Below are 27483 nucleotides of genomic sequence, written 5' to 3' on the forward strand. Positions count from 1 at the left end.
TGCATGTAAAAAAACTGTATGAGAAATTTATACCAGGAAAAGCCGAGGGTTTGTATTTTTATCAAGTTTGGATTCAAGAGCAGCAAAGCTCAAATCCAGGTGGAAGATTTGCCAAGGGAAAATTTCAGTCATGGAACACGAGCTAGGGAAAGATTTACAACTATGCTTGAACAAATTCTATCCAGCAACAATTACATTTGCAAAGCTGCTTTTCCAAAGTAACCCGAGCTTTTAGAACGTGTAAATGTGCCCAGTGCAAGGATCCTGCCGGGTGGTTGGGATTTAACTGCAGGGACAGGGAGATGAGGAGGGATCCACTTTAAAAATTGACTTTCATTTAATGCCCACCCATTAGTCAGAGCCTTAAAGCAGAGCACTGTGGATTCCCAGAGCAGAGGCTGGGAACAGCCAGGGAGGGCTGGGAGCCTGGAGTGCCCACGTTTGCTCCTGTGTTTCACCTGTGGAATGGGATGTCTCCGGGAAACTTTCCTGGTCACTCTCGGGGAAAATCCTGCTGTTCACTGAGCCCCTCCTTGCAGGCTGACATTCGGGAGGATGCTGTTTGCTCCATGATTTTTCAGCCTTTCCCTCAGAGCTCAGGAGAAACCCCTGATCCCTCAGGATGCAAAGGACTGGATAAATTATCCTCTGGGAGTGCTGGGCTGTGACTGCTCCCTGTGCAGCCTGGCAGTGGGGAGTTACAGATTCGTAGCTGGCAGCTTGAGGGAGAGCTCTGGTTCAGGAGCAGGAACTGCTGCAGCACCCTGGTTTGGTGGGAGGTGTCCCTGTCCCCCAGATGGGCTTTAGGGCCCCTTCCAACCCAAACCATCCCAGGATTCCTGACAAGATCCTGGAGAAACAAATCTACCCACAAGGGGCTGCCTGCTCCCTGTCCTGGGACAGCTCCAGCTGCCCTCAGAGACTCCATTTCTCCCCCTGACCCCACTTCCCACTGAAGCACCATGAAGCAAACCCCTCTCACAGTGTGGATGTCAGAAATATTTTTATCTGAACCTTCACTCAGAGCCCCTGAACTCCAAAGCAGAGCAAGGACTTAAAAAGATTCTGTTGAAGTGTCTGATTTGAATGTTGAAATCTATTCCAGCAAGAAAGTCTGGCTTTGACATCCCACCATGGGAACCCGAGCCTTGTTCCACCACAGAGAGGAGGAGCAGAAGGAGGAGAGGAAACACAGCTTGGAAATGACCTCCACAACCAGGAAAAAAAGGTTTCGAACCAGGTAAGTCCCAGAGCTGGGGACAGGTTGAGTCAATCAGATGCAGACACATCATCACAAAGTTGTAGAACTTTGAGTTTGTGAAGTGATGGAACATTATCTGGATTCCTTTCCATGAATGTGCCCCTGGAAGCGAGGAAGAGGAGACTTTCAGCCTTTCAGACCTATCGATAGCAGCTGCCCTTGCCTTGACCTCCGAAACATCCAAGTAAGTCAGGAATTTTCACAACTCCAATGTGACCACTGTAGGCAACATCACAGCTCTGCATCAGGGTCACAGCTCCCAGCTTATTCTGCTGGAAGCAAAAAGAGCAGGTTCAATCCAGAGGTTCTTCCTCTAAAAACACCAGGCCTCAGCTAAAATGCAGGAGATGAAATGATGGTGCTATGTGCCCTGCTCACATGTAGGGGTGTGAGAGAAACCAGACTTCATAGGAATAAATGGAAAATACTGAGAGATTAATGAGTGAATGGTAAGAGATGGGACTCTCCCTCTTTCCTAGAACATCTCAGCCACATTTCTCCTCCCTTTGATCATTTCCCCAGCTTCCTCCCCGGGATTAAAAGTGGCCAAACAGTGGGTGCCCATGGAAGTTCCATTTCTTCTGGGAGTGCTGATAATTCCCTGCCATTCCTCCCCACACTCCATCAGCTGCTCTTTCTGTCCTTAACACTCCTGATTTAACCAAAAAATGTGCCATAACCAACAGAAAGGACCCCCCAAGAAAAAGAAAAGGAGTTTTATCTTGACTTCTGTCAGCTTTTATCATCATGTAGTTCCAGGGAGTACAATCTACGAAGGGAAGCTGACCTCCTGGAGCTGGAACAGAGGGGGCAGAAGAGGATTCGTTTTGGGAACGACATGGAGAAGATGGAAGAGGAGGTGATCAGGATCTGCAGGCTGCTCCGGGTCAGGGCTGACCGGAAGGGGCTGTGCAGGAAGGTCAGAGCAGCAGACGCCAACAGGCTTCCAACTGTGCTCCTACACCTCAGCAGGTGTTAGGACAACCCCCAAACCCCTCCAGCTGAGGGCCTTGCACCCCTGCCACTGCAATGTGCTCATGTCAGAGAACGCGTGTAACAACACGACCCCTTTGCAGTGCCCTCAGCCCGTGTCTCCCTGCACAGGCTCTGGAGAAGGCCTCCCTGGAGAAGGAATTCCTGGAGCTGCGCTCGGGGCGCCCGCCCATGTTCTGGATCCCGCTGCGCGCACACGGCGTCTGGGAGAGCATGGATGTCACCCTGGCCTGCACTGCCCTGGGCTCCCCTGTGCCACAGGCCACCTGGTATGGAGCGCCAGCACCGCACCCGGGCAGTGCCGGCCCTGTGCTGCCGGCTGGGAGGCTGGGACAGCTTCCGAGGTGACAGCAAACACCTCAGTGCGCAGTCCCACGGAACCCCAGCAAGGACACGGGAGCAGTGACAGCCTGTGGGATCCTGCTGGGACAGGGTGATGTCCACGGGGCTTTCCCTGTTTCCTGGACATTCCTGTGGGATCCTGCTGGGACAGGGTGATGTCCATGGGGCTTTCCCTGTTTCCTGGACATTCCTGTGGGATCCTGCTGGGACAGGGTGATGTCCATGGGGTTTTCCCTGTTTTCTGGACATTCCTGTGGGATCCTGCTGGGACAGGGCTGGTGTCCATGGGGCTTTCCCTGTTTCCTTTGGTTTTCCACAGGCAAACTTGGGATTTCAGTCTCCAAACCCAGAACCTCTTTTTAGCACTACATCACCACAAACACGCCCCAACGAGGCCTGGCTGCCTTGGACACCATGAGAGTTTCAGCATTAAACTGCTGCTGCTCCTACAGTTTGTAAAATACAACCCAACTGTCATTTACTCCCTTTGAGTATTAACAACCTCACGGGGAGAGTATTCTGGACTGGGCCTGAGTGCAGCACACACCATAAATACCAAAAATAAACGAAAGACCACCTCACAACACCGATTATGCCAAGTGTGCTTGGATCAGTTTGAAGTGACTGACCACTCCTCCTCTGGAAGGTCTGAGTGTGCAAACATTTGCATTACTAATGACTCGTAGGCAGCAGCTCTGCCCTGTGGGAGCTCTGCACGTCCTGTGTCCTTCCAGAACGACCTCTCTGAATTATTCTGAGAGCAAAGAGAATCTGAACCTCCCACACATCCCTGGGGAACACAGGGAAGAGACATCTGTGAACTCCCTCACAGGCGCTGCAGGGCAGGGAATGCGAAGCCAAGGCTGGGCAGGCACACAGGACCACGGAGGGCTCTGGGTTTAGCTCCCAGATGGGTTTGGATTGAAGAGGGAGATCTGTAAAAGAGGGAATTATGTCCACTCCTCTTTCCCGTGGGGTTTGAGGTGGGTCCTTTCCTAGCAGCACGTTTCCTTCTTTTCCACCAGGTGTAAAAATGGAATCCCCATCGATCTCCGCCGAGCCCCAGCAGGAAAATACAAGATCAGAAATAAATTTGGGATGCTGACCCTGCACATCAGCAGGTAATGGCTGTGTCCTCGGCTGAGCTGCTCTCACAGCTGAGTGAGACCTGCTCTCCCTAAATTCCCGGCCTGTGGATGATAAACAAACCAAGGAATTCTTCTGGAATCTGACCTTGCCCGCCTTTAGGCTGCTGTGTATGAGCCAAACCTTCGCCAATCACCACAGCAGCTCACAAGGTTTAAAAAATCAAAGAAAAATTAAATCAAACAAAATGTAATGACTTCATTTACTTCTACTCCTCTTCTTATGCATCAGCAGCACTTTTTTTCCTTCAGGGTAAGGAATGCACATTAAGCACTTCATGAGCAGACAAACAAACGTGACTTGGGATGGATCAGTGTAATCAGAACAACATCCATTCTGATCCATGAATTATACAGTGACAGACAATGCAAACCTTCAGTGGAATCGAGCGTTCCACGGGCCTTTTGCTTGGTCAGCACTTCAAATGTTTTCCTTCTGGGTCTCAAGAGAAAAAATTGACTAAAAATTACCAGAAATCCTTGTAATTGAAAGGAAAAGCAGCTTCTGGATGAAAAGCAAACACCTCCGGGATTAAAGGGGAATCCATTTGAATTTGTCCTGTGAAATATGAAGAAGGGGAACTTTTCTTTTTTCCAGATGCTCCATGGAAGATTCTGCTGAATACAGTGTGGAGATAAAGAATCAGTATGGTGAAGCTTATTCCTTTGCTACAGTGCTTGTCAGGAGTAAGTACAAACGTTCCTTTGGGTTTAAACTCTCAAATAGTGCAGCGTCTCCCAAAGATTTTCATTATCTGGTGAAAGCACTCTGGAAAAGGATAGAACAGCCTCTCTTCCTTAGTCACTTCTGGGCCCAGCCAAAGTTTTTCCTTTCAGATTCCATTTGGGCACAGCTGTCCTTTCACTGGGATAAAATTGTACTAAATTTAGGTGCTTATTTCTTCTGGACTGCAATGAAACAGCCCCACGGTGAAACACACAACGGGCTTACAAAGAGTCTGCTAAAGACAAGCAAGAAATGGTTCCCCAAGAACTGAGGCTTTCAGTGGGACCTCTCAGAGCATGACTGCAGAGAATGCCACGTTCTTCCCTGAAATCAGTAACCACCAAGGGCAAATGCAACATTTTCCTCTTTGATCTCTGCTGTTCTTAAAATAACTGGCACAGACTCCACAGACACACACTGTGCACAGCCAAATCCAGACGTGGGGAAGGAAGTAAATAAACCACCAGCACTAAAAAAGGGAAATCAACTCAAGCTTTAAGAAATATGCAGAGCAGTCTCATGGGATCACGGTTCAGCTGTTCATATTTCATATATTCATATCTAAATTAAAATTTTGTAACAAAGAGCATGGACAGAATAGACCCACGGGACTGTAGACAATTAATCCCCTCAGTGGGCCTGACAGAGGCCCCTGCCATGGGTTGTGTTATTACCTCACTTATTTTCACATACCATATTTTGATCTCAATCCTGTCTGGGATGCAGATCCCTGCAGAAGAACGTGGCTCCAGGATTGTAAAAGCAGTGTATTATCACACCTTTAATTAGCCAGTGTCAAAATCCAGCATATCTGGAAATAAGCAGCAGGCATTCAGGGTTCTAAAGCCCAGAAAACCTTCATTTGCATCCTTCCCAGATTCCTAAACTCCCCCTACCCTAATCAAACTGGAAAAGTTACCAGGAGGTTCTCACACTGTGGCCACAAAGCAGCAGCCTGAGAGCAAAATTCCTCACCAACAATAACCTACTCCTCTCGACTCCCTGTGGAAGGTTTAGGATGAGAGCAGGCATGAGGATGGAGCAGGGGCTGTGGTGTGGCACACAAAGGCTGGGACAGCTCTGGGTGCCTGGTTCACCTGTCCCTCACCAGGACAAACCACTGCACACACTGTGGTGAGGGCCCCCTGCTCCTCCTCCCAAACCCATCCCAGTAACCCGAGTCCTCCCCCTGCTATCTGCATCTACTGCTCTGAAAATAGAGATTACAGGCAGCCCTTAATCCTGCCTCCACTGGAAACATTCCTCCCCTGGCCCCTGGCAGCCTGGGCGGGCTCCCTGGGACCCACAGCTCCCTAAGACATCATCACTGAGGGTCTCACAGGGCTGAGGCTGTTTTACCTCCAGTGCTTTACATTTCCCTCCTCTCCCGTGGTCACACTCATTTCTTGGTCTGCCCCTGCCAAACTTCGGCCACTGGAAGCACAGGCTTTATTTTATGGGCATTTATTGCAGCTTGAGAGAAAAACACCTCGGTTTCTTCTGAAGTGCAGCAGTTCTTGGATTTCAGCTCCAAATGGTTTCACGTTGTGCTGTGATGCCAAGAATCCACCTGTGGCACCTCCAGAGAATCCAGAAACAGCTGCCTTGGGGACATCCTTCCCTGAGCTCCAGGAACTGCCTCAGGGTCTCAGCACAAACAACAAAAAAATCCTATCCTCTGGTTAAATCTTGAAGTCACTGATAGTTTCCAAGAATCCCACATCATCCTCTGGAAACGCTGTTAAAACCCAGGGGGTTGATTTTAGTCAAATCTTTATTTTTTATTTGGTTTTAACTTGTCTGCTTGAAAAGGCAGAAGCCAAAGTGACAAAACCCTTCTTAGCTCTGAATCACTGCACGCACGGGAGCATTTGGAGCAGGATTGCTTCCACTGGAACAGTCCTGGGAACGATTTCCTCTGCAGACACATCCCCAGGGGCTTGTGAAGGGCATCAGCTGTCAAATGAATTAAAGTTTTGCCCCCTGATGACACTTTAGAGGTTCAAATTAAGGGCTGTCTTGAGGGAAAAACGGCCCTTAATTGCTGAGCATCACTGGGTGCTTTTAGGAAGATAAACACTCTGTGAGATTTGCTAAATGTATTTTTCCCTTGTCTTACAGAATACTATGGAAAGGAGTCAGGATTTGATTCAGAAATATACAAAAGTGAGTAAACCATTGATGTTATTATTCATTATGTTTATTGCCAGCTGCAAGTTGATTATTTTTTCCCTGAGAGCTTTTCCTGTTGGCCTGACTGCACATGAGAAGTGCAAGGCTCACTCTAAATATATGACAATAAAAATACTCCAGGAGGAAGGCTCTGGAAGTCTCTCCATCCTGCTGACTTTTATTCCACAGGATCCCTTCTGGCCAGAGAGGCAGATTTTGCTTTTCCACTGAAACCCTTGTTTGCGAGAGAGAAGGAACCTTTCACCCTCTCCTGTTACTTCTCCTCGGATTTACTGGAGCACCAACGAGGCATCACCTGGTTCAGAGATGGTTTGTAGGCAGCAGCTGAGTTTATGTGCATTTACCTCTGGGAATATCCCACTGGAATTCACAGCTGTGATGGAATGTTCACAGAGACACAAAAAAAAGGAAATAATTAAAATTCAGGATTCCTGAGCTGTTCTCAGCCCTGCTCAAGATACAGGTGTTACTATTTAATGTTTGTCTTCTCCCCATTTGGAAAGGATGATACCACTGAAATGTTTTGGAGGTAATGACACTGCTGTCCATAAGAATGTTTTAAGAGCCTTAGTTTGAAAATCCTGTGGTTCTCCAGGGAGAAAACTTTTGGATACTCTTGTGTTGTCCTGCTGGCAATTGGAGGCACAAAAATAACACCAGGAATGTCTTAGAGATCCCTCATCTCCTTCCGTGCTTTCTGAGGCACTTGGAAATAAATACCGCCACTCTTAATCAGGCAAATCCAGGTGAATTCCCTTTCCCCCTTCTCCTGGTGCACAGGGCAGCTGCTGCAGGACTCAGAAGGTCAGGAGCTGAGGTGCCAGGGGCGGGAGGCCTCTGTGACTGTGCCGTGTGCTCACAAGGAGGATGAGGGATTCTACACCGTCCGTGTGCCCTCGCTGGAAGGATACAAGGAGCAGACCACTTATGTGTTTGTCCGAGGTATCTGCAGAATTACACATCTCCTGTCCTAAGACCTTGGCAGAAAGGAATCCCCACCCTCACACACAAGGAAACAGCTCCTAATTTTGTGTGTGGATACAATCATCACAATGACCAAATCTTCTTTTCGCTGGTCATTTCGGTATTAGAAAATAGAATTCCTATTACTGGGAGAGGCCCTTAGATATTTAAAATTAAGTTACTCAATGAAAATTTTGGAAGAGAAAAGAACAAAATCCTCACTTGGTGTTTTACAGATGCTGCAGCACCAACAGCTGGTGCCCCAGGATCCCCCCTCAACGTGAGATGCCACGATGTGAACAAAGACTGCTTGATCCTTTCCTGGGTAGCCCCCAGCGATGATGGAGGAAGCCCCATCCTGGGATACCTCATTGAAAGGTCTGTAAGGCACCACCTTGGAGCTAAGAAACCCCATTTTCTCATGGAGCCAGAGCACAGGAAGCCCGTGGGCTGTGTCTCCCTGCAGGTGTGTGGCCGGCACAGAGGAGTGGGAGCAGTGCAGTGCCCAGGCTGTGAAGAGCTGCAGGTGCCCAGTGCTGGGCCTGGTTGAAGGACAGACGTACCAGTTCAGGGTCAGGGCTGTCAACAGGGCTGGCACCAGCCACCCTTCAAAGGCCTCTGACCCCGTCACAACCCACGATGCCAGCAGGGACAAGAGAGTGACAGGTTGGTTCTGAACCCAGGACAGTCTGCTCCCTCAGGACCACTGCAGATTGTCCAGATCCTCCCCATTCCCACAAATGCCTTCGCTGAGCCCATCCTGGGAGCATTCTGAACAGAAAAAAAAGCTCAAAATACCATTGTTTGTGGCATAAAATGTCCATGATTGTGCACAGAACCAGTGACCCAGGCCTGGGGTTTGTCTTTCTCCCTGTGGGTTTGTCTATCTCCCTGTGGGTTTGTCTATCTCCCTGTGGGTGGATAACACTGCCCTGTTTGTCACTGCAGTGATTCCATACGACGAGGGCAGGACCATAGAAATATCCAAGGATGACCTGGAGGGTGAGTTCAAATTTCCCCAGAGTGTTTGTCTCCTTCTTGTTATTGAAGATTCTTAATTTATAGTGGGAGAACAGAATCCATTGTAAAAGACCTTTATTTTCCTGCCACATTATCACTAAAGCCTCTTCTGCCTTCCCATAGGACACATTAAAATTCCCTTGCCACCCACCAACGTTCATGCCAGTGAGGTCAGAGAAGATTATGTGGCTTTGGCCTGGGATGAACCAGATCCAAGAGGCAGAGAGCCACTGAATTATTACGTGGAAAAGGTAAGAAAATGGTATCACCCAGGAGGGGAGCTGCAGAGCAGAACCATCTCTTTCTCAGGTGAGGCCATTCCCAGTTAGGAACTGGGGAGATCCAGCCTCAAACCCGGCTGGCTGAGCCTCCTCCAGCCCCACTGTGCCCTGAGCCACGGCCCTGATTCTGACACCAGCTCAAGGACTAATGATTAACAAGGAATGGCCAAGGAATATTAACACCACAGATTGGTGGCAGAACTCTAGTAGGAAGAGCTGTTCCTGCCCTAAGGCCCTGAAAGATGGAAAAGCTGTGAAGAACTGCACAATACCTCACCCATGAGCTCCCCACTAATCATTCTGTCTGTTAATTAGTATCTTCTGCCAGTCTCCTTTCATGCACTATCTCCTCATTTCTAAGCAATTTCCTTAATTCTCCCCTCCTGTAGCAAAGCCCTCTGTTGTCAAGGGTGAAAATTTGCGTAGACCAACGAGGAATACGTGATTTATGGCGTTGGTTTGTGTGTTGTTTGGAGCCTTTTGTAAATTCCTCTCCTCCAAAGCGCAGCTTTGTTATTGGTCAGGAGGGGTTTGTGCACACAGGAGGAGATGTAAATCATCACGGTTTTCGTTGCAGTCGCTCGTAGGCAGCGATTCCTGGCAAATGGTGAACCTGGAGACGCCAGTAAATTCCCCAAGATTTGCACTCTTTGATCTGGTGAAGGGCAAATCCTACCGGTTCCGCGTGCGATCCGTGAACAAATTCGGGATCAGCGAGCCCTCGGTGCCCAGCCCGCCCGTCACTGCCGGGACCAAACCGGGTAATTATTGCATTCTTCTGCTCTGCACTAACCATGTGGAGAGGGGATTGCCTGGAAGGAATGAGGGGATCCCCTGCCCACGCTCTCCTCTGAACTCCATGGTCTATGATTACACAGCAGTGGCTTTGATATAAGGAAATCTCTTGAAGCCTTAAATCCTCCTTTAATTGGTTTGCAGTTGGTCAGGGCAGTGTTAATCTGAGCAAGCAGCGAGAGGGGAATTACATTTAATGAAATAGGAACAGTTGAAGCCCGTGTTTAATCCGAGGATGTTTCCAGCACGGTGTGAGGGAGGTGACAGTGTGGAAGGAATGACAGGAGCTGCAGCAGCCTGGCTTGGGGGGCTCAGGCAGAACCTCAAGCTCTGGCTTTGGGTTGTTTTCCTCCTGGGCTGAGCTGACAGTGAGAGGGCCAAAGGCTCACGTTGGTGTTTCTCTTCTGCAGAGAGATGAGCACTGACTATTTGTATATTGTCCCACACTGAAGCTGCTCCAGCGTTCGCTCATAAATGGAAATGCAGAGTGGAGCAGGTCCCAGTTCAGGGTGGAGCCAAGGACAATCAATAGCTGAGCTTTGCTCCTCCTCTGCTTCAGAAGGGTAACTGCAGAAATCAGTGGGAGAGGAAGAAGACATCTGGCAAACGCAAGCACAAGAACAGACCCTGTAGAGTGGGCCCCTGTCCATGGCATTTTGCTCTAATTCCACAGAATCCCAGAATGGTTTGGGTTGGAAGGGATCTCAAAGCTCCTCCACAGGCAGGGACCTTCCACTATCCCAGGCTGCTCCAGCCTGGCCTTGGGCACTTCCAGGGATGGGGCAGCCACAGCTTCCCTGGGCAACAAACTGAAAAAGGTGCTCTGGAAAAGGTGAATAAATCAAACAGGCCACCTCGCTTATAATAGTTTTGGCTCTTTGAAATTATAGCTTTTACCCCTCACTACTTTTGTCTGTGGTTTTTGTTTGTTTCTTCCCTTTTTTAGCTCCTCCACTTCCACCATCTCAGGTTCTGGCATTCAGAGACACCAAGACATCTGTTGTTCTGCAGTGGGACAAGCCCAAGGAGGGCCCGGAGCCCCTGGGCTATTACATCTACTGCCGGGAGACGGGCACGGAGGAATGGCAAACAGTCAACAACAAGCCAGTGACATGCAATGAGTGAGTTCAGCCCCTCTGCTCCTCGGAGGGATGACAGGGCCCAACCTGGATTCTTCTGCTTCTGGCTGGAGTCGTGTTGCAGATAAAAAAAGAACTTCCTTCAGTCCCCACAGCCAGGCTGGCACGCACACCAGCACCACGGCCTCCTGGAGGGCCCAGGATTGCTCCAAGCCTCGCTTTTACCCCCAGAGCTGGCAGCAAAGGCTGTGTGCTCTCCACAGGCTGGGGCTGCACAGAGCCCCTGGGGCTCCAGCAGAACCACATTCCATGGGTTTGCCTGTTTTCCACCAGAGGAAGTCAGTGTCAATCACACGCAAAACTTACAGTCACTCTCCAGCTTTGGGGGTCACATGTCAAGCACAAGAAGTGCATTAAAAAGTCCTGTTTATCTCCCTGCCAGTGGTGATTTCTCTCCATCTGATCCATACCCACTGTGATTTATTTGGAGCCATTTCACGTGAGGCGTTAATTTGTAATGACAAACGATTTTGTGAGAACAAAGCCTAATTAAAGTGTGCTGCTGTCTGTTTCAGCACTGTTTACCTCTGCACAGGCAAACACAAACAAACTCTTCTGCTCTCCCAGATTTACTGCTCCGGGGCTGCAGCCTGGAAAGGAATATGTGTTTTGTGTGAAGTCTGTCAGTGAGGCAGGACTGAGTGACAGCTCACCAGAAACAGATCCCATCGTTGTCAGGCCAGCGATCGGTGAGTAGAGACCAAAATTAAACCCCTCCAACCTCCATCCGCCTGCTATGGTGACAGTGTCCGAGAAACAAAACAAAAGGGAACTCATCTCCTTGCACCCTGCAGCTTCTGCCATCAATTACACTCACCAAGCATGGACGGAGATAATTAATTAGCATTTTGACCCAGCAGTGGGTCACACTTGTGGTGTTAATTTGGCCCTGGGTACAAGTGACCATTTTAAGCGCTCGGTTATGCGATGTCTGGAAATCAACATTGGGAATTTCTCTGGGAAATCAGAAAATCCTACAACCATACACACCATCCAGGATCTAACCCTGCGTGCTCCTCATTTTATCAACCCACTGCTCCCAGTTTTTCTGCCACACAAACCATAAGGCACCAGGCAAGGGAGCTCCAGAGACACATCCGAGGGTTTTGCTGTGACTTCCAAAGGAGAAGGTGGACGTTGTGCTGACCATCCTGTGTCTGTCCCTCTGTGCCCAGCCTGTCCCTCGGCCCCACGTGACTTTGTGCTGCTGCACTGTGGCAAGACTGAGATGACCATTGGCTGGAAAACCCCGAAGCACAAAGGAGGAACAAAGATCCTGGGATACTTCCTGGACCAGCACGACCACTCTGAGCCAGACTGGCACGAGGTCAACACTCAGCCAATCCCTCGGCGAGTTTGCACGGTATCCACCTGGAGCACAGCTGGCAACAGCTGCACCAAGGGTTCAGCTGGGTTTTTTCTACTTCTTCAGTGTCCTGCTGGCCTCCCCAGCCCTGCAGGGCTGAACTAACCATGTCTGCCCCTCTGCACCCCAAGGTCAGCAGCCTGCAGCAGGGACACCTGTACGAGTTCCGGGCCCGGGCCATGAACAGGGCTGGAGTTGGAGAAGTGTCTGAGCCCAGTGACTTGTTCAGATGTGAGGAGTGGACCATGCCAGAGCCAGGTATCCCTGATGTAAAACCACCCAGGAAGCTGGATTTGTTACCTCCTCACTCTCCCAAGGGGTTTCTACCACAGAAATGGTTGCTCCCAGGACAGAAAAGCACACAAACACTTCCAGGGAAGTCCTGATGCAGGGAGTTACTCCTGCATTACACAGATAGAGCACGCAGGGATTTTTAATAATAGTGTTTCCAGAGAACGACGAATCAGGACCTAAACTCTAAATCCCTTTTTCTTTACACCACAGCAAATACCATTAAATCAGCTGGTTAGGCCGTTTTATAAACCTACCCCTAATTAGCACAGAAAGCATCCCCTACAGACCCACTACTCAACTTTTACCTTAAACTCTGCTCTCTGAACCCAGCCCAAGCGCAGTTTTCTCTGCTCCCCTGTGTGCCAGGCCCTCCTTACGACGTGAGGTGCACTGAGGTGAGGGACTCCTCCCTGCAGCTGCACTGGGAAGCTCCCCTGTACCAGGGGGCAGGGCCAGTCACGGGCTATTTCATTGACCTGTGTGAAGAAGGCTCCGAGGAATGGAAACAAATAAACAAGCAGCCCACAGCCGCCACCCACATGAAGGTCTGTACCTGCACTCAGAGTCCAAGTGCTGCTTCTCTTGGTGTGACATTAATTCCTGGCCGTGTTTCCTGCAGGTTTCAGACCTGGAGACGGGGAAATGTTACATTTTCCGAGTACGAGCACTGAACAAGGCTGGAGTTGGACCCCCTTCACTCCCCTCGGATCCTGTGGTGGCTAAAACCAAACCTGGTATGAAACTAAAAGCCATGAGACTGGGCCAGTCTGTAAATAAACGCATGATCTGGGTGAAAAACTGCTTTGTGACGCGTCAGCTACTTGTTTCACAGCAGGGAACACCCTCAGTAAAAGAAAGATGAACAAATCAAACTGCCCAAAGTAATTAGCTCTAAGTGTGCACTGTGGGGTTCGGCTTTGGGGGCTGTTTTTTCAGTTAGATGTGCAGAAGCTCAGCCCTGATCTGGTTTTTTAAGGAATGTTTTGTGGGTTTTTCGCTCCTACAGGCACAAATGAAATTGAACTCGGGGTGGATGAAGAGGGTTTCATTTATCTGGCCTTTGAAGCTCCTGAAAAGAATGACTCCTCTGAATTTATCTGGTCAAAGGACTATGAGGGACCTCCAGATGCTGACCGAGTCCAGATTGAAGAGAAGGGCAATAGGTGAGTATCCAATGCACACTGAGAAAATGAATCATGGATTGGTGAGTAAAGAGCACATTAAACACCAGGAAAAAGGTGAAGCCAAGTGTCTCCCTCTCCTCTCCCTGGTCCCCAGGCCTGGAGTCCAGGCAAGGGGCTGTTCACTGCACTCTGGGGAGCAGCTGCCATCGTATTCCCAGGATCTTTACCCTGCTCCTCAGTGTCATTTATAAATTCCAATGAGTTCTGTATCTCCTGTCCTGGGGGTATCAAATTCTGTTACAGGAGACATCATTTCTGAGGAAAATATGACTTTTGCTACTATTCTCTTTACTTCTAGATCAAAACTGATACTGAAGGAGCCCTCAGAAAAGGACCTGGGTGTGTATTCAGTGGAGGTCACAGACGTAGATGATGATATCTCTGCCAGCTGCACTTTAACAAAAGAAGGTAAAAACTGGTAATTGCCAGCATCAAAAAACTAATGTGCCCTCATTTTCTAATCTTAGATGTTTAGAGGCAAGTTTCTAGCAGAAGAATAGTGAGTGCCTAATGTCACTTCATGATATCAGTAAAAAGATGTTTCCCATTCCTTGAAGGCTCAAGGGCAGTTTCTTTTACAGTCCCCTAAGGAAAGATTCCGTGCTCCTGCAAAGTCATTTTTCCACTGCAGTTCAGATTTCACATTTGGCTACACTGACACAGTCATTTAAAACTCCTTTAGCACGCTCCCTGAATTGATTCAACCAACGTTTTATTCAGATGTAACCAACAATTACCTTCACCACCTTTTCTATTCCTCCCCATTACTGAATGTTTTATCTTCTCTTTGACATAAAGTTCATCAACAAATTAAATTGATACAATTAATTTCTTTTGGCCTAGTGTTGACTTTTTATTCCGTGCATTTCAGATCTGGACAGGTTACTGAAACGGAGCCACGAGATCAGGAACCCACGTAAGTTGAAGCAGCGGAAAGCCGCAGGGCCAGCCTGGGAAAAGGGAAGGCAGCAGAGCCCTGGCTGAGCCAAACCCTGTGGTGTGCCTGTGATTCCCCTGCTGGTTCTCTGTGTCTGCCAGTGATCAAGCTGATATCTGGCTGGAACATCGATGTTCTGGAGAAAGGGGAAGTGAGGCTGTGGCTGGAGGTGGAGAAGCTGTCCCCAAAGGCTGAGCTGCACCTCATCTTCAATGACAAGGAGCTCACCAGCACCCCAGTAGGTTTGATTCTGCATTTAATCCTGATTGACTCTCCCACTGCTGAACATGGCATGTTCCCAGTTTTCTAAATTCCCGTCAGATATTTTGAGGGGGGTTTTGAACACAACACAGACACATTTCATGAATTCTAGGAGCAGATGGGAGTGATTTATTTCTCAGTCCAAAGCACTAGAAATAACCCTGTGTGTTACAGCACCCTCCAACCTCCTCACACATCCACAAAAACGTTCAGGCCTCCTCCTTGTCCTCCCATATCAAATTAATATTAGAACATTTAAAAAATACTTGGAATGAGAGGACCAGAGGGGAGAACAGTTGAGAATGAAGAAGAAATATAAATCACGGGCTGTCAGCTCAGTGTAGAGCAGCAACACCCAGAAAACACCCAGGACAAAGGACAGGACCAGGCCAGAGCAGTTTGGAGCTGTCAGTGCCCTGTTAAATCAACATGTAACAAGTTTATCCAAGGCTTTATCTCTTCTAAAACCTGTCTCCTCTCCACTGGAGAATTGACACGGCTGTGCACAATGAACAGCATTTGTCAGGCTCGTTGGAAGGACAATGTTTGCTCAGAGCAAAGGGGGCAGTGAGGCAGAACGATGAGATTTGTCTTTGGGCACCTGGCACCTGCAGGAGCTCCGTGGTACCTGCACCTCGGCAAGGGAGGGAGATATTCCTCACCCTGGCCAAATATGTAATTACACATCACAGATTAGAACTAAAGGCAACACTTCCATGCCACTAAAAACCACAGATATTCTGGTGTCAGCTCTGTAATATCCATCAGGGAAGAATGGTTTGTGCTAGGTGGTTTTACAGCCATTTTCTCTCTGCTGGAAGCAATTCTACCATTCCCACACACATAAATAATAGATGGATCCCCCAGCATGGCACAGCACAGGGCACTGCCTTCCTTACCCTGTCCAGTGAGGGGAGTTTATAAGGGCACAGGTACAAAATAACTGCAATATCTGCTGTAGAAGATGCTGTGCCAGGATCTGACCGACTGTGGAAAAAACTCTTCAGTTCATCCTGTTCCCTTTGTTTTCCACAGACACACAAAATCAACTTTGTCAGAGAGAAAGGCCTCGTGGAACTGATCATCCAGGATTTCTGTGCTGATGACAAAGGGATGTACACGGCCCAGCTCAAAGATGGGAAAGCCAAAAATCAATTCACCCTTGTTCTCATGGATGAATGTAAGTGGAAATTCAGGATCAAATATAGACTGCCATGCTCAGTGGAAAGTTTGGGAGGCACTTATGGCCCCAAAGTATTTCCAGCAGTCCTAATGGCACACTGGGAATGGGGAGAGCAAATTTTAGCCCAGATTTAAAGTCCAGGAACCATTTAAGAAATGATCTGAATCTCTCTTTACCATAAATTAAAGCTTTTGGTCTTATAAATAGGTGCTTGATGATAAAAGCAGTCTGCTGAGGTGGAATGCTTAGTTCTTTCTTCCAAATGTTTCCCATATTAGCATGTAGTGGTGAACTGTGCCTTGGCAGCAGAGTGGAGTGTGTGCAGTCATTTATCTCAGGGCAGGATAAGGCTGGAAATTCAGTGTATTTAGCAGCTGGTTCACTGCACTGAATGCAATAAAGAAAGTGTCAACTGCACTCCAGGACAAGGCACAAAAGCTCGGCATGGAACACGCAGCTCCCTGGACATGCAGTACAGAGAGCCTCCTAAAATTAGATAAAAATAGAAAGGAACAAGATTCTCATTCAAATCCTTCCCCATCGAGTGCCCATCTCTGGTTTCAGTTCTCTGCATTTTGCTTTCAAGTGCCCTTCTAAAGCTTCCTCAGTTTTTGAATGAAAATGCCCATAAACCCAAAAATCTCCCTGACTCCCTGGAGAGACACAGGCACTTTCCCAGAGGGATCCAGCACTTGCTGGGTTCAGGAGAGAAAATTAATTTGGTGAGCTGTGCTCTAGACATGCTCATTTCTCTTTACTGACAATGGAAAGGCAGAGACTAAAGTTAGATGTGGTTGTGCTCTCTGCCTCCTTCAGTGATTCTTACTTTTCAAGTATTTTAATTTCAGGTTTTCTAGCCTACCTTTTTATATGGTGAAATCTTGTATTTAATTTGCTAAATGCTCAACGGTGAAGCCTTCAACGGCTCTTTTGTTTTAATGAAAATAAATGTTAGGCCCTCAGCACAAGCAAACAGCACAGCTCTCATGGTAACACCTTTTGTACAGGAAATATCCAATAACGGGGGGTTGTTGACTTTGTCCTTTGCTGTTCCATAGCTTTTGCTAAAGTGGCAGAAGAAGCTGAAGCAAAACGGAGACAGTGGAAGAAAAAGCAGGGTAAGAGCAGCCAAAGGCTAAGGAATTGTCAGGATAAAGCCAGGATGGCCCAGCCCAAGTGAATGTATTTCACTTCATCATCTTTTTAAACACATTATTTAAGCTGGTTAAGTCACTAAGATAAGACTCCTCCTTGCTTTCAGACACTTTGCCCTGCCCTTGAAAATCAAAATAATGAAATAGTTTTAGCCAAGCTAGGCAGATTTATCAGTAGAGATCTTGTGCCTCACTGCTGTGGCACTGAACGCTTTCCAGCTCTGGAGATTGTCCAACCTGAATATACACTCTGTAATTAAGATCCACTGCCCTTCCTTGGAAAAAACAGGATTTCTAGTTTGCAAAGGTCCATGCTTTCTACTTTCATGTCCCACCTTATGCTGATGCATAAAGAAGTTTATAAACAAGTTCATTGGAAAAATACTACAGCTGGAAAGGTGATCCCCTGCTAGTGAGGATAAAGATTCATTGAATAGCGACTGTGACAGCACATTATAAATCCAGTCTCCTTCTGGGCTTCGGAGTTGTGGGGTGAAAGGAGCTGAAGTAATTTATGTCATACTTTCGCCTCCTCATTGCCTGTGGAACTCGGGAATTGCCGGCTGCACCGCGGGAAGCCAGCACTAGATGGAAGCATTCCCGCAGGAAACACGGCAAAGGCACCGCCACGGACGTTTCTGTTCTTTCCAGGTCCACATTTCATCGAGAACCTGACGTGGAAAATTTTGGAGAGCTGTGAAGTGCTCCTCACCTGCAAGGTAACCACGTCCAGGCTGAATTCCCTCAGCATTCAGTTTGAGGTGTAATTTTCAGAGGGTATGAGCAGTGCTGGTGCAAATGCTTTGCTGCAGACCAGTGCCAGTGAGGAGATGGTTTATTCTGGGCAGAAATTTTAACAAAGAAGGGAAATTCCCAGGTCCTGGAGTAATGTAAGTGATGATTCGTATCAGGACATCCAAGAATTAAGAAATGGGATGTATTTTGACTTCTAAATGTTGACTTGGAACAGGCAACAAACCTGAGGAAGGACACCAGCTTCCAGTGGTTCTTCAATCACAAGGCACGAGCTGGGGGAGCGTTTGACCCACAGACTGGGATGGGAACTCTGCAGATCTCAAAGGTGAAGCATCAAACACCTCAGAGGTTCACAGGAAAATGGCAAAAAATATGGGCTGGTCTTATTAATGGTCCACGTGGGTTTTGGGTAGAGCCCAGTGAGTGAAAGAAACGCCGAGAAAAGCAAAGAGAAGAAACTTCTAATGTTCCAGACAGGTTGTGACTCTGAATTCGAGTGGAATTCATGGCAGGGGGTTGGAACTAAACAATCTTTAAGGTCCCTTCCCACCCAAACCAGGCTGTGATGCTAAGGCTCTAATAAGAAATGAGATGTTTTTAACAGTGGGTGGCTGTTCAAAGTTTAACACGTCCTGAGAGGCTGAAAAGAACCGGAGGGATTTCAGGTTTCACACTGGGACTGAGGGCAAAAGCTGAGCTACCGACCCCCAAAACCAACAGTTTATAAACCAGACCCCTCCGGTCCTTTCACAGAAGGTTTTGGGGCAAAATGACCCATTTTTCCCCCCTCATTTCTGCTCAGTTCAGCCAAATTCATTGGGAAGGAAGGAGAAAATCTCAGCTTTCCCCCCTTTTCCAAATCCTGCCCTGTTCCAATGATACGGGAGATGTCTTTGGGAGGGGTGCTGTTTGTTTTGGGGCTTGTTTGGGTTCTTTTAATCAATATTACACAGGCACCCACGTATTTGGTAGGTAAGCAAAGCAGACGAGGGCCTGTACAAAGCAGTTGTTTCAGATAACCGAGGGGAGGACTCCACCCAGCTGGACCTGACAAAAGGAGGTAAGAGAACCTTGGATCACACAACAAGACACAGTCACACCCCTGCCCCGAGTTCATTTCGGAATTAAAACCACATAGCCTCACTTTCTATGAAACCTACATGTCCCAGTTGTTTTTAGGAGTTAAAACCAGCATTAAAAAGTTACTGGTCAAGTGTAAAGAGTTTCCTGCTCTAGGTGCTAATGTCATTCCCACCTGCAGTCATTTCTCAGGCCAGGAGTGCACTATAACTTCTGTCAAGCTGCACAGGTAAAAGCTCTGGGATGTTTCAGTCACTTCAACCCAGAATCAATCAGAAGGTTCTGCTGCCCAGGATTAAATCCTGCCCTGACATCTGGAATCCATCATTTCAACCTGGCACATCAATCTCCTGGCTGGGAGGCACATGATGAGTGTGAAGGGAGATAGGAGCATCTAAATTTAGTAAGAAATGCCCAGCGTCTGAAAACAAACGAATCAGAGGCAAAACCTCCATTCCCAGTGAGCTTGGCCACAGAAAAAAGATATCAAACATCCCAACCACAGTGAAATTAATTGGCAGGTCGGATGTGATTTGCTGTGAATTGCGTTTACAGACACTAAAATCTTTGTCTTTCAGCCTTTGAGGAGCTTCTGAAGGAGCTGTGCAGGATCAGTGGTATGTCAGCCCTCAGCAGAGGGGAAAGGTGGGATGGCACAGGCAGAGCCAAGTGCCCCAGAGCTGTCCCTGGGTGTGGAACAACCCCCTCACTGCTCCTCCGGGTGGGATTTTGTGAGGGAACAGGTAAATCTGTGCATTCCTGCTCAATTTCAGTCTTCCCTTTACACCCCCAGCTCTGTCTGCCACGCCTCTGAAAATCCAGCCCACTGAGGAAGGCATCAAAATCTACACAGAAGTCAAGTACTACACAGACTACATGAAAACCACCTGGTACCACAAGTAAGTCCCAAAAAAATATTTGCAAACCTTCTGGAGCTCAGTTCCTTGTAACTATTTATCCAAAATTAAATATTAGGGCCTGAGCCCATAAATTTTTCAGGCAACTGTGGATTTGTCTGAGTAAGGGCTGAAATCCACAATTCACTCTCATCCTGGAACAAGTCTGGGAATTCCAGAATGAAAAGTCATGTTATTTTTATGGTAGCGCTATTTCCAAGTGATCATCTTTACTAGGATAATAATGATGCTGCACTTATGATACTGCTCAGTTACAGCCTCCTTGGTTACAGACAGAATTTTTTCCAACACTTTATTTTTACTACTCCATGTTTTCCTAAATCACTCTCTTCCCCCACTCTGAATAAAAAATATTCACCAAAATTACAAAATTCTTCCCAAGCACTGACTAATTTAGCCTCATAATGCCTTCCTAAATAGAGAGCTGGTGTTTTATTAGATGCCACCTACACATGTAGAGAAGGAGGCGAATTTTTAATGACATTCAAGGGCTAAATACTTACAAATATTCAACATCTAAATGGGATTTAATCCCTTAAATAAGAACCAAGAGGCCTTTTGTGAAGCTTTGGCAAACTGCCTGAAAGTCCAGCCCCGTGGGATTCCCTCGCTCTGTGAAATGAATCCTCACTCCCACACTTCCAACCACTACAGGTCCAGAAAAAAAGTGAAGGCTCTGATTTCTCCAGCTCCCCTAAATATTTCTGAGATGACATCACTTGTTTCCTCAGGGAGAAACAACTGGAGAGCCGTGACAGGATGAGAGCTGGGAGCACCATGAACCAGATCTGGCTGCACATCCTGGAGCCCACGGAGGCTGACAAGGGCAGATACACCCTGGAGTTGTTCGATGGCAACAGCTCCCACAGGCTGTCCACAGACCTGGCTGGGCAAGGTGAGCTGAGGCACACCTGAGCTGCTCTCCAGGAGCCCTGCAAACCCCGGGCAGGGAATCCTCCCTCCCTCACTGGAGCTGGGGCTGGTTTCCCTGGGGAATTGGGGAAAGGAGGACAGTGAGAGCCCACAGAGGAGAGGGGAAGTGGGCAGGAGAAAGGACTGAAGACTTTAGGGAGCCTTGGCACTGCTGGGGAAGGGATGAAAGGGGGCAGCTGCTCCTGGGCTGTGTCCAGTTCCTCCACTGGACAACTGAGCTCACAGCTGGCATCTTGGAAAAGAGAACTTTCAGGTTTACAAAGGCTTTTCCAAACTGTTGGAGGTTTTTTTTCCTCCTCTGAACTTCTCTTTGGAGAGAGAGACCTCGGTCCCACTCATTCCAGCAGTACACAAACAGAGCTGTGTTTCCTTAAGGCAGGGCAGATATCATCTAGAGGATAATTACACTTATCCATGTAATCCCAGCACTGATAACAACACCACAATGCTAAACCTACCGAGTCAAACAAAAGGCAACTTCCCCTAACACCTTTCGTTCTTGCAGTTTTCGAGGATGCCCTGGCTGAGCACAGGAGGCTAAAGTAAGTTCCTCCCTAAATATTTTCACAGCTAAATCTTTTTTGAGTCTCACACTCTAAATTGTTAATGCAATGGCTAATAAATAAAACCACAATCATTTTCTCTCCCTTTCAGGGAAGCAGCAATAGCAGAGAAGCGTAAGTAAACCAATCTCTTCCCTTCGGTGAAACAGAGCCAAGTTTGCTGATAAGAAAAACGAAAAGGTTCTGTTTGCTCGTTCCCAGGTCGGGCCAGAGTCGTTCAAGGTCTGCCAGATGTTGCCACCATCATGGAGGACAAGGTAATATTGAGTAACTTCATTAATTAGTCCTTGCACTGACACAGAAGGATCACTGATGGGGGAGGAAAGATCCTTGTTTTTCCCTCCTGGGCATTGCCAGAGGTGGGAAGTGGTGCCCTCCTGGGTCATCTTCACAGCCAGATCCTTTCTGATCCTCCCATTCCACAGGACTGGACTTTCAAGGCCTTGGCCTCATCTTCCCACCAGACCAACTCCCTGCTTCCATTCCTGAGTCACATTTCCCTTTACACAGGCAGCACAAAACCCCACAAAGTCACTGCAAACTCACCACGTGCCTGTTTTAGTGCCACTTCACTGCACAGGAAGATATAAAAATACAGTAAGACAAACATGAGTCCACCCAGTGAATTCAGGCAGGTTAATCCTGATGGTACTGGAGGATATCAGGAAAAGGAGTATCAGGTATCAGTGTTGGAATGTCACCTCATGAAAATGTGAGAGCTGATTTTTGTTGCTCTTAATTTAAAAGATGTGTGGCTGTGGCACGTGGGGACATGGTCCAGTGGTGGCCTTGGCAGGGCTGGGTTAAGAGCTGGACTCAGATTTAAAGGTTTTTCCCAAAGGATGCTGTGATTCTATGAACTGTATTTCCCTGCACATCTAGAGCTCCAGAATCCATTTCTGTTCTCTGTTCCACGCCAGACCCTGTGCTTGACCTGCTGTGTGTCTGGAGACCCCTACCCAGAGATCACCTGGTTCAAAAACGAGAAGGTCATCGTGTTCAAGGACAGATACAAGATGGATGTGAAGGGCTCAATGGTCACCATCACCATAGAGAAAGTCTGCAATGAAGACACTGGGAAATACAGCATCTATGTCAAGAATAAATACGGCTCTGAGACAGGGCAGGTCACTATCAGTGTCTATAAACACGGAGAGATCCCAATAGGAACAGAGCAGGAAGCCCCAGCTGGGATCACCACAAAAAAGCCTAAATGAATTCATGGTCTCCTTGAATTTCAAAGGAGTTTAACTCCTTCAGATGCCTCTCAGTGTCTCTGCCCTAAAACTCAGGCTTGTGTCTCTGCGTTTATTTTAGCAATACTTCAGTATTTTGGCAGTTGTTAGAGAACAATCCTGGGGTGTGTGTGTGTATACAGTGCATGTTCACCTTCCAGAGAGACCCTGCCTGGAAAATCCACGTGGGAAATACCAGAGGATTCACACAGGAGCCTTTCATGGAGGGGTTTTTTATTAAATCACTGCTTGGAACAGATTTTCTCTGTGTGTGTGATTAAACTCAAGCCCTTGGTGATATCTCAGCACTGCTTTCAGTATATCCATGATGAAATCACTCCAGCTGGGGGTTGTGGGAAGTCAGGATACACTCCACACATAAAAATGGCCCTGAAAATCAGGAATTCTCACAGGTAAATGTAATTATAAATCTGGCTCTTGCTGTGTGAATCTTTAAAATTACCTACTAAAAAAAGGGTTATGAATTGGTAAGAAAAAGCTGAGGATTGGGTTTCTATTTAAATAGAATGAAAAGTTAACTTAGAAAGGTCAGGCACCCCTGGGATACAGGCTCTGTTTGAATTAAGCAATCTAATTGCAAGACACATAAGCTAATGAAAGTCTTCCAAAATCAACAGTCAGGCCTGCACAGACAGCAAGGAGCATCACTCAGGGGCTGGAATGAGGGAAGAATTTCTTGTGCAGCTGGTGAGAAGAAAAAACAACACATCCTATTTGCTTCCTGCATTCACTCTCCAAGCACTGTTCTGTGTTTTATCTTTTAGTTCCACGTTTTATCTTCTATTAAAACAAAAGGTAAAAAGAAACTGAATTTAATTCAATCCAGAGTTAGGTGCACACCACTGACATCTGCTGGGTAAAGTCATCACTCATGTCCCATTCCAACATGATTTTTTCCCCTGTCCTCAAGCAATGGGACAAGCGATTTTGGAAGAAACAGAATGATTTTCTATAAATATATTATCCACCATTTAAGGGTCAAGTGCCCACAGCAGAGAATACTGTGATAATTAGGAAGTCCCTGCTGTACAATACCAATTACCTTGATCTACTGTAACTTTATCTGAAGAATTCTACTCAAGGCACTGAAAACGTGTTCAACACAGAAGCTGTGAGCCCAAAACAAACAAATGAAGCTGCACTGCAACACTTTCCACCAACGATGGACAATTCCCCGAGGTCAGTGACCCACAACAAACACACCACCAAGGTAAGAGCAGCATGAACGAGAGGTTATCATCATTAAGAACAAATAACTGATTAATAATTGCTCTTCCCCCCAGTTAATCATTAGCTCCCTGACAATTTTGGGCTGGCCTTTGTCTTTCCATAAATAGCATGGCAGTGAGCAGGGGGAGCCCTCAGTGTGTCACAGCATGGCGTTCACAGGCACCTGGCACATCTACGCCCAGGAGAACATCGAGCCTTTCCTCAAGGCTCTGGGTAAGTGGCTGCTCCCTCCTCAAATCGTTCCCACCACGGCTTTGACTGCTGGATTTTTTCCCTTTTCTTTCCATGACCAACTGCCCTGCTTGGTTAAATCTGTTTGATCTGATTTGGATGTGAAAGGAAGCTGAAGGTTGTGTAAATTGATGTAGAAAGGCCACAGATAACCCCCAAACTCCTGTCTTTCTCCTCAAGAAAGAAGAGCTATAACAGAAATGAAGTTGTGTTGATTAATTTATAATTCTATAAATATATAACTAGAAACAAGCTGTCAATGACTTCTTGAGCTTCCCAATTATTGGTACAGAAGCCCTTTCTGCAGCACAAATTTGGGAATCAAGCAAAGCTCCTCAGTAAGCTGGGAATGATCACCACAGTAAGTGATGAGAGGTCAGGGATCTGTCAGTGATTATCACTGTGATGTGTCAGTAATCTCTGAGTGATTATCAGGTGTAATCTGTGAGGATTAGGAGGTGCTACATGGATAAATGCCCACTTACCTTTGCCGACAGAATATTCCCCTTGGGGTTTTTAAGAGGAAACACGAGATATTCAGGGAGAAGCAATTCTCCTGGTGACAATGACACCTTCGAGTCATGCCAGGGACACCCCAAAAAGGGAGTCTGAGGTGCTCCCACTGCTGCAGCTCTGACTCTGATCTCCCTGGGAACATCAAGTAATGCACACGTGGGGTTTTCATGGAGAATGGCCACCCCATAGCCAGCCCTCAGGGAAAGAAATTCTGCATAATCTGACACGTCACCAAATATAAAATCTAAACCCAACCAGACTAGAAGGAATGGAGCAAAAAGCCCAGAGAGAAGAGAGGAATCCAAACCAGGATTTGTCTTTCAACTTGGACATCACCTTCCCGTGTTGGTTTGGATCTTTGGTGCCTTTGTTGGAGAAAAGAATTTGCTATTTTCATAACAAAATGTCCCGCTTTGCCTGTTTGTGCAGGGCTGCCAGATGACACCATCAAAATGGCCAAAGACATTAAGCCTGTGGTTGAAATACAACAAAAGGGCAATGACTTTGTTGTGACATCCAAAACACCCAACAAATCTGTGACCAACTCGTTTACACTTGGCAAAGAGGCTGAGATCACCACCATGGATGGCAGGAAGCTAAAGGTAAAGGAGTCCAAGGATGGGACAGCTCTTTATTTATCCCTAAACCTCAGTTTACATGTGAGTGGAATTTGCTTGGACCATTTCCATTTGCAAACATTTCTATCACTTCAACAAACAGAAATGCTCCTAAAAGTCCTATCCAAATGCTGTGCCCTCCAGTTTAAATGAGCAGCTGTCATTATGAACCACCAGTGTCATTTATTTCCTATTTATTAGTCCTCCACTTACTCGAATTGTATTCCAAAATCTAATATTTTGAAAATATTTTTTAAACGTTCCAACAGTGCACTGTGAACATGGTCAACGGGAAGCTGGTGTGCAAATCAGATAAATTCTCCCACGAGCAGGAAGTTAAAGGAAACGAAATGGTGGAGGTGAGTGTAAGGAAATAAGGGCAGAAAAACACTGAAGGAAGAAATGTGGATTAGCTCACAGTGTCTGCAGTGTCCCTGTGGATGAAGACTGCTCCGAGGGGCACAACCAACTCCAATTTTTCATTCAGGCAAATGTTGTACATGCATTTACAGGCAGGTACTGTGACTGTGTTTTCTTGTGGACTAGGATGGATTTGTGCATGGATTACAGACACTTGTGGCACTCAGCTATAAATAGATTTTATAAAGTTTAACTGTGTGTTTGTCTCCCACAGACGATCACATACGGCGGAGTAACGCTGGTCAGAAAAGGCAAGAGAGCCTGAAGGCAGATCCCCTCCCCTGTGACCCCTTCACATACCTGAAATAAAGTGCACTTTCCACAAGGTGTGATCTCAGTTTGATCTGATCAAATCTGATGATTTCTGCTCTCCTTTCACACAGCACTTCCTCCTGCTGCAGGACTGTTTCCCCTCTGTCCTGACAGAAATTTGCCCCCCCAGACAACCCAACCTGGACATAAACCACATGGTTCCAGCTCACCACAATAATCCTTGGGAGCAGCCAAAAGCTACAGAAATGTTTCTTGATTTCTCACACACAGACTGAACACGCTCAGCTTCAGTTCCTGCCTCCAGTAAAGTTCAGTCTTTAAGCAAACCCTGTTCTCTGTGACCTGGCCAACAGAGAACAATCAGGTATTTGTGGGGCTGATCTGGACCACATGTCAGAAACAGCAAGATTTTAAAAGCTGTGAAGCACTCACCAGTCATTGCCAATAGGGATGGCTGCTCATAAACTCAATTACACAAAAGTACGGTTAAGAGGCACTACAAGAGCAAGGAGAATTAAACATTCTTCCAGTTTGCAATGAACTCCCAGTATCTTGTCATGGCCCAAGCGTGTGAAGCTCAGGTAAACCAGGCTTTGCTCAGACCCTGTAAGTATAAAATATTAACTATAGAACACAGAGGAGCTGTGCCTAGAACCATCTCTCTGCTGGTCAGATCCCATTATTACATCAGCAGCCCCATTTCGGAATTAAAATCCCTGCAGATTGGTTAGAATTGGTTTGGGGTGCAAGACCTCCACGAACAAAGCTGCTGGGCTGATAACGCCATTTAAAATCCTCACGGGGAGGTTCTATCCCAGTGAAGAGTGCTGAGTTTACATCCCCCCGTGCTCCAAGAGCAGTTTGTGAGGGGGGAGGTCGTGTTTTAGCTAATAACACAACGTGACAGAAGCAATTTGGGAAGTGTGCTCCTGTCCCGGGGTAAGGCTGCTCTCAGGGGGAGTTTCAGTGGCACAAAGGATCATTGTGCTCACTTGGCTCCCCAGGCAGCTCTAACGCCAAGCACACTCCTGCAGCCAGAATTCAATTCCATGTGAGCTACACAGGAATAAAGTCAACAGCACAGAGACGGGGCTGCTAAAACTCAGGGAGGAGGAGGAGGAGGCTGCTTTAAAGCACTGGTGCTGCAAAAAGCCACCCAAGAACTCCTTTCTCTCTGGGAGTTGCTGGGTAACTGCAGCAAACACACCCTGAAAACAAACACACCGTGTGGGTTTTATCCAGCAGGAAATTCACAGAATGCTGCAGGTCTGCAAGGATCAAGTGCTGGACCTGCACACTGGAGGATGGGACAGGCAGGACACTTCAGGTTTATTCCTAAAGCAAGGCAGACATCATTCACCGCTCATTCAAAACCTGCTGCCAAATGACTGTTGTAGATCCACACCAAAAGCACACTACACTTAGTTAGAACTTAAACTCATGCCAAGCCGTT

General features: G+C 47.2%; 2 protein-coding genes across 3 annotated transcripts; both read left to right on the forward strand.

Annotated features, from left to right (window-relative positions):
- Positions 1–1133: 1133 nt before the first annotated feature.
- On the forward strand, positions 1134–22981 carry MYOM3 (myomesin 3). Of its 2 annotated transcripts, none has more exons than XM_066204541.1 (36): positions 1134–1240; positions 1371–1445; positions 2015–2180; positions 2366–2523; positions 3622–3717; positions 4340–4428; positions 6590–6634; positions 6830–6970; positions 7442–7603; positions 7861–8002; positions 8091–8290; positions 8573–8626; positions 8768–8895; positions 9503–9686; positions 10667–10841; positions 11427–11548; positions 12035–12222; positions 12357–12483; positions 12886–13064; positions 13139–13253; positions 13526–13682; positions 14002–14111; positions 14575–14619; positions 14742–14878; positions 15937–16081; positions 17143–17202; positions 17890–17957; positions 18209–18319; positions 18967–19054; positions 19653–19691; positions 19868–19973; positions 20723–20886; positions 21430–21466; positions 21579–21601; positions 21689–21744; positions 22408–22981. In XM_066204541.1, exons 1-36 carry the CDS (start codon positions 1134–1136, stop codon positions 22702–22704), a joined length of 4296 nt encoding a protein of 1431 aa, XP_066060638.1. In that variant the 3' UTR covers positions 22705–22981. The 2 variants fall into 2 exon arrangements, with proteins under 2 accessions (XP_066060638.1, XP_066060639.1); XM_066204542.1 differs by having other exon boundaries at positions 2021–2180.
- Positions 22982–23890: 909 nt separating this feature from the next.
- Positions 23891–26082, forward strand: LOC136301504 (fatty acid-binding protein, liver-like). The gene is made up of 5 exons (XM_066204561.1): positions 23891–23953; positions 24081–24186; positions 25150–25322; positions 25607–25696; positions 25972–26082. The coding sequence occupies exons 1-5, from the start codon at positions 23906–23908 to the stop codon at positions 26020–26022; spliced, it is 468 nt and encodes a 155-aa protein (XP_066060658.1). The 5' UTR covers positions 23891–23905; the 3' UTR covers positions 26023–26082.
- Positions 26083–27483: the final 1401 nt, after the last annotated feature.

Source organism: Chamaea fasciata, unplaced genomic scaffold (assembly GCF_029207755.1).
Source record: "Chamaea fasciata isolate MVZ Bird 193981 ecotype frontalis unplaced genomic scaffold, bChaFas1.0.hap1 SCAF_26, whole genome shotgun sequence".
NCBI lineage: Eukaryota > Metazoa > Chordata > Aves > Passeriformes > Sylviidae > Chamaea > Chamaea fasciata.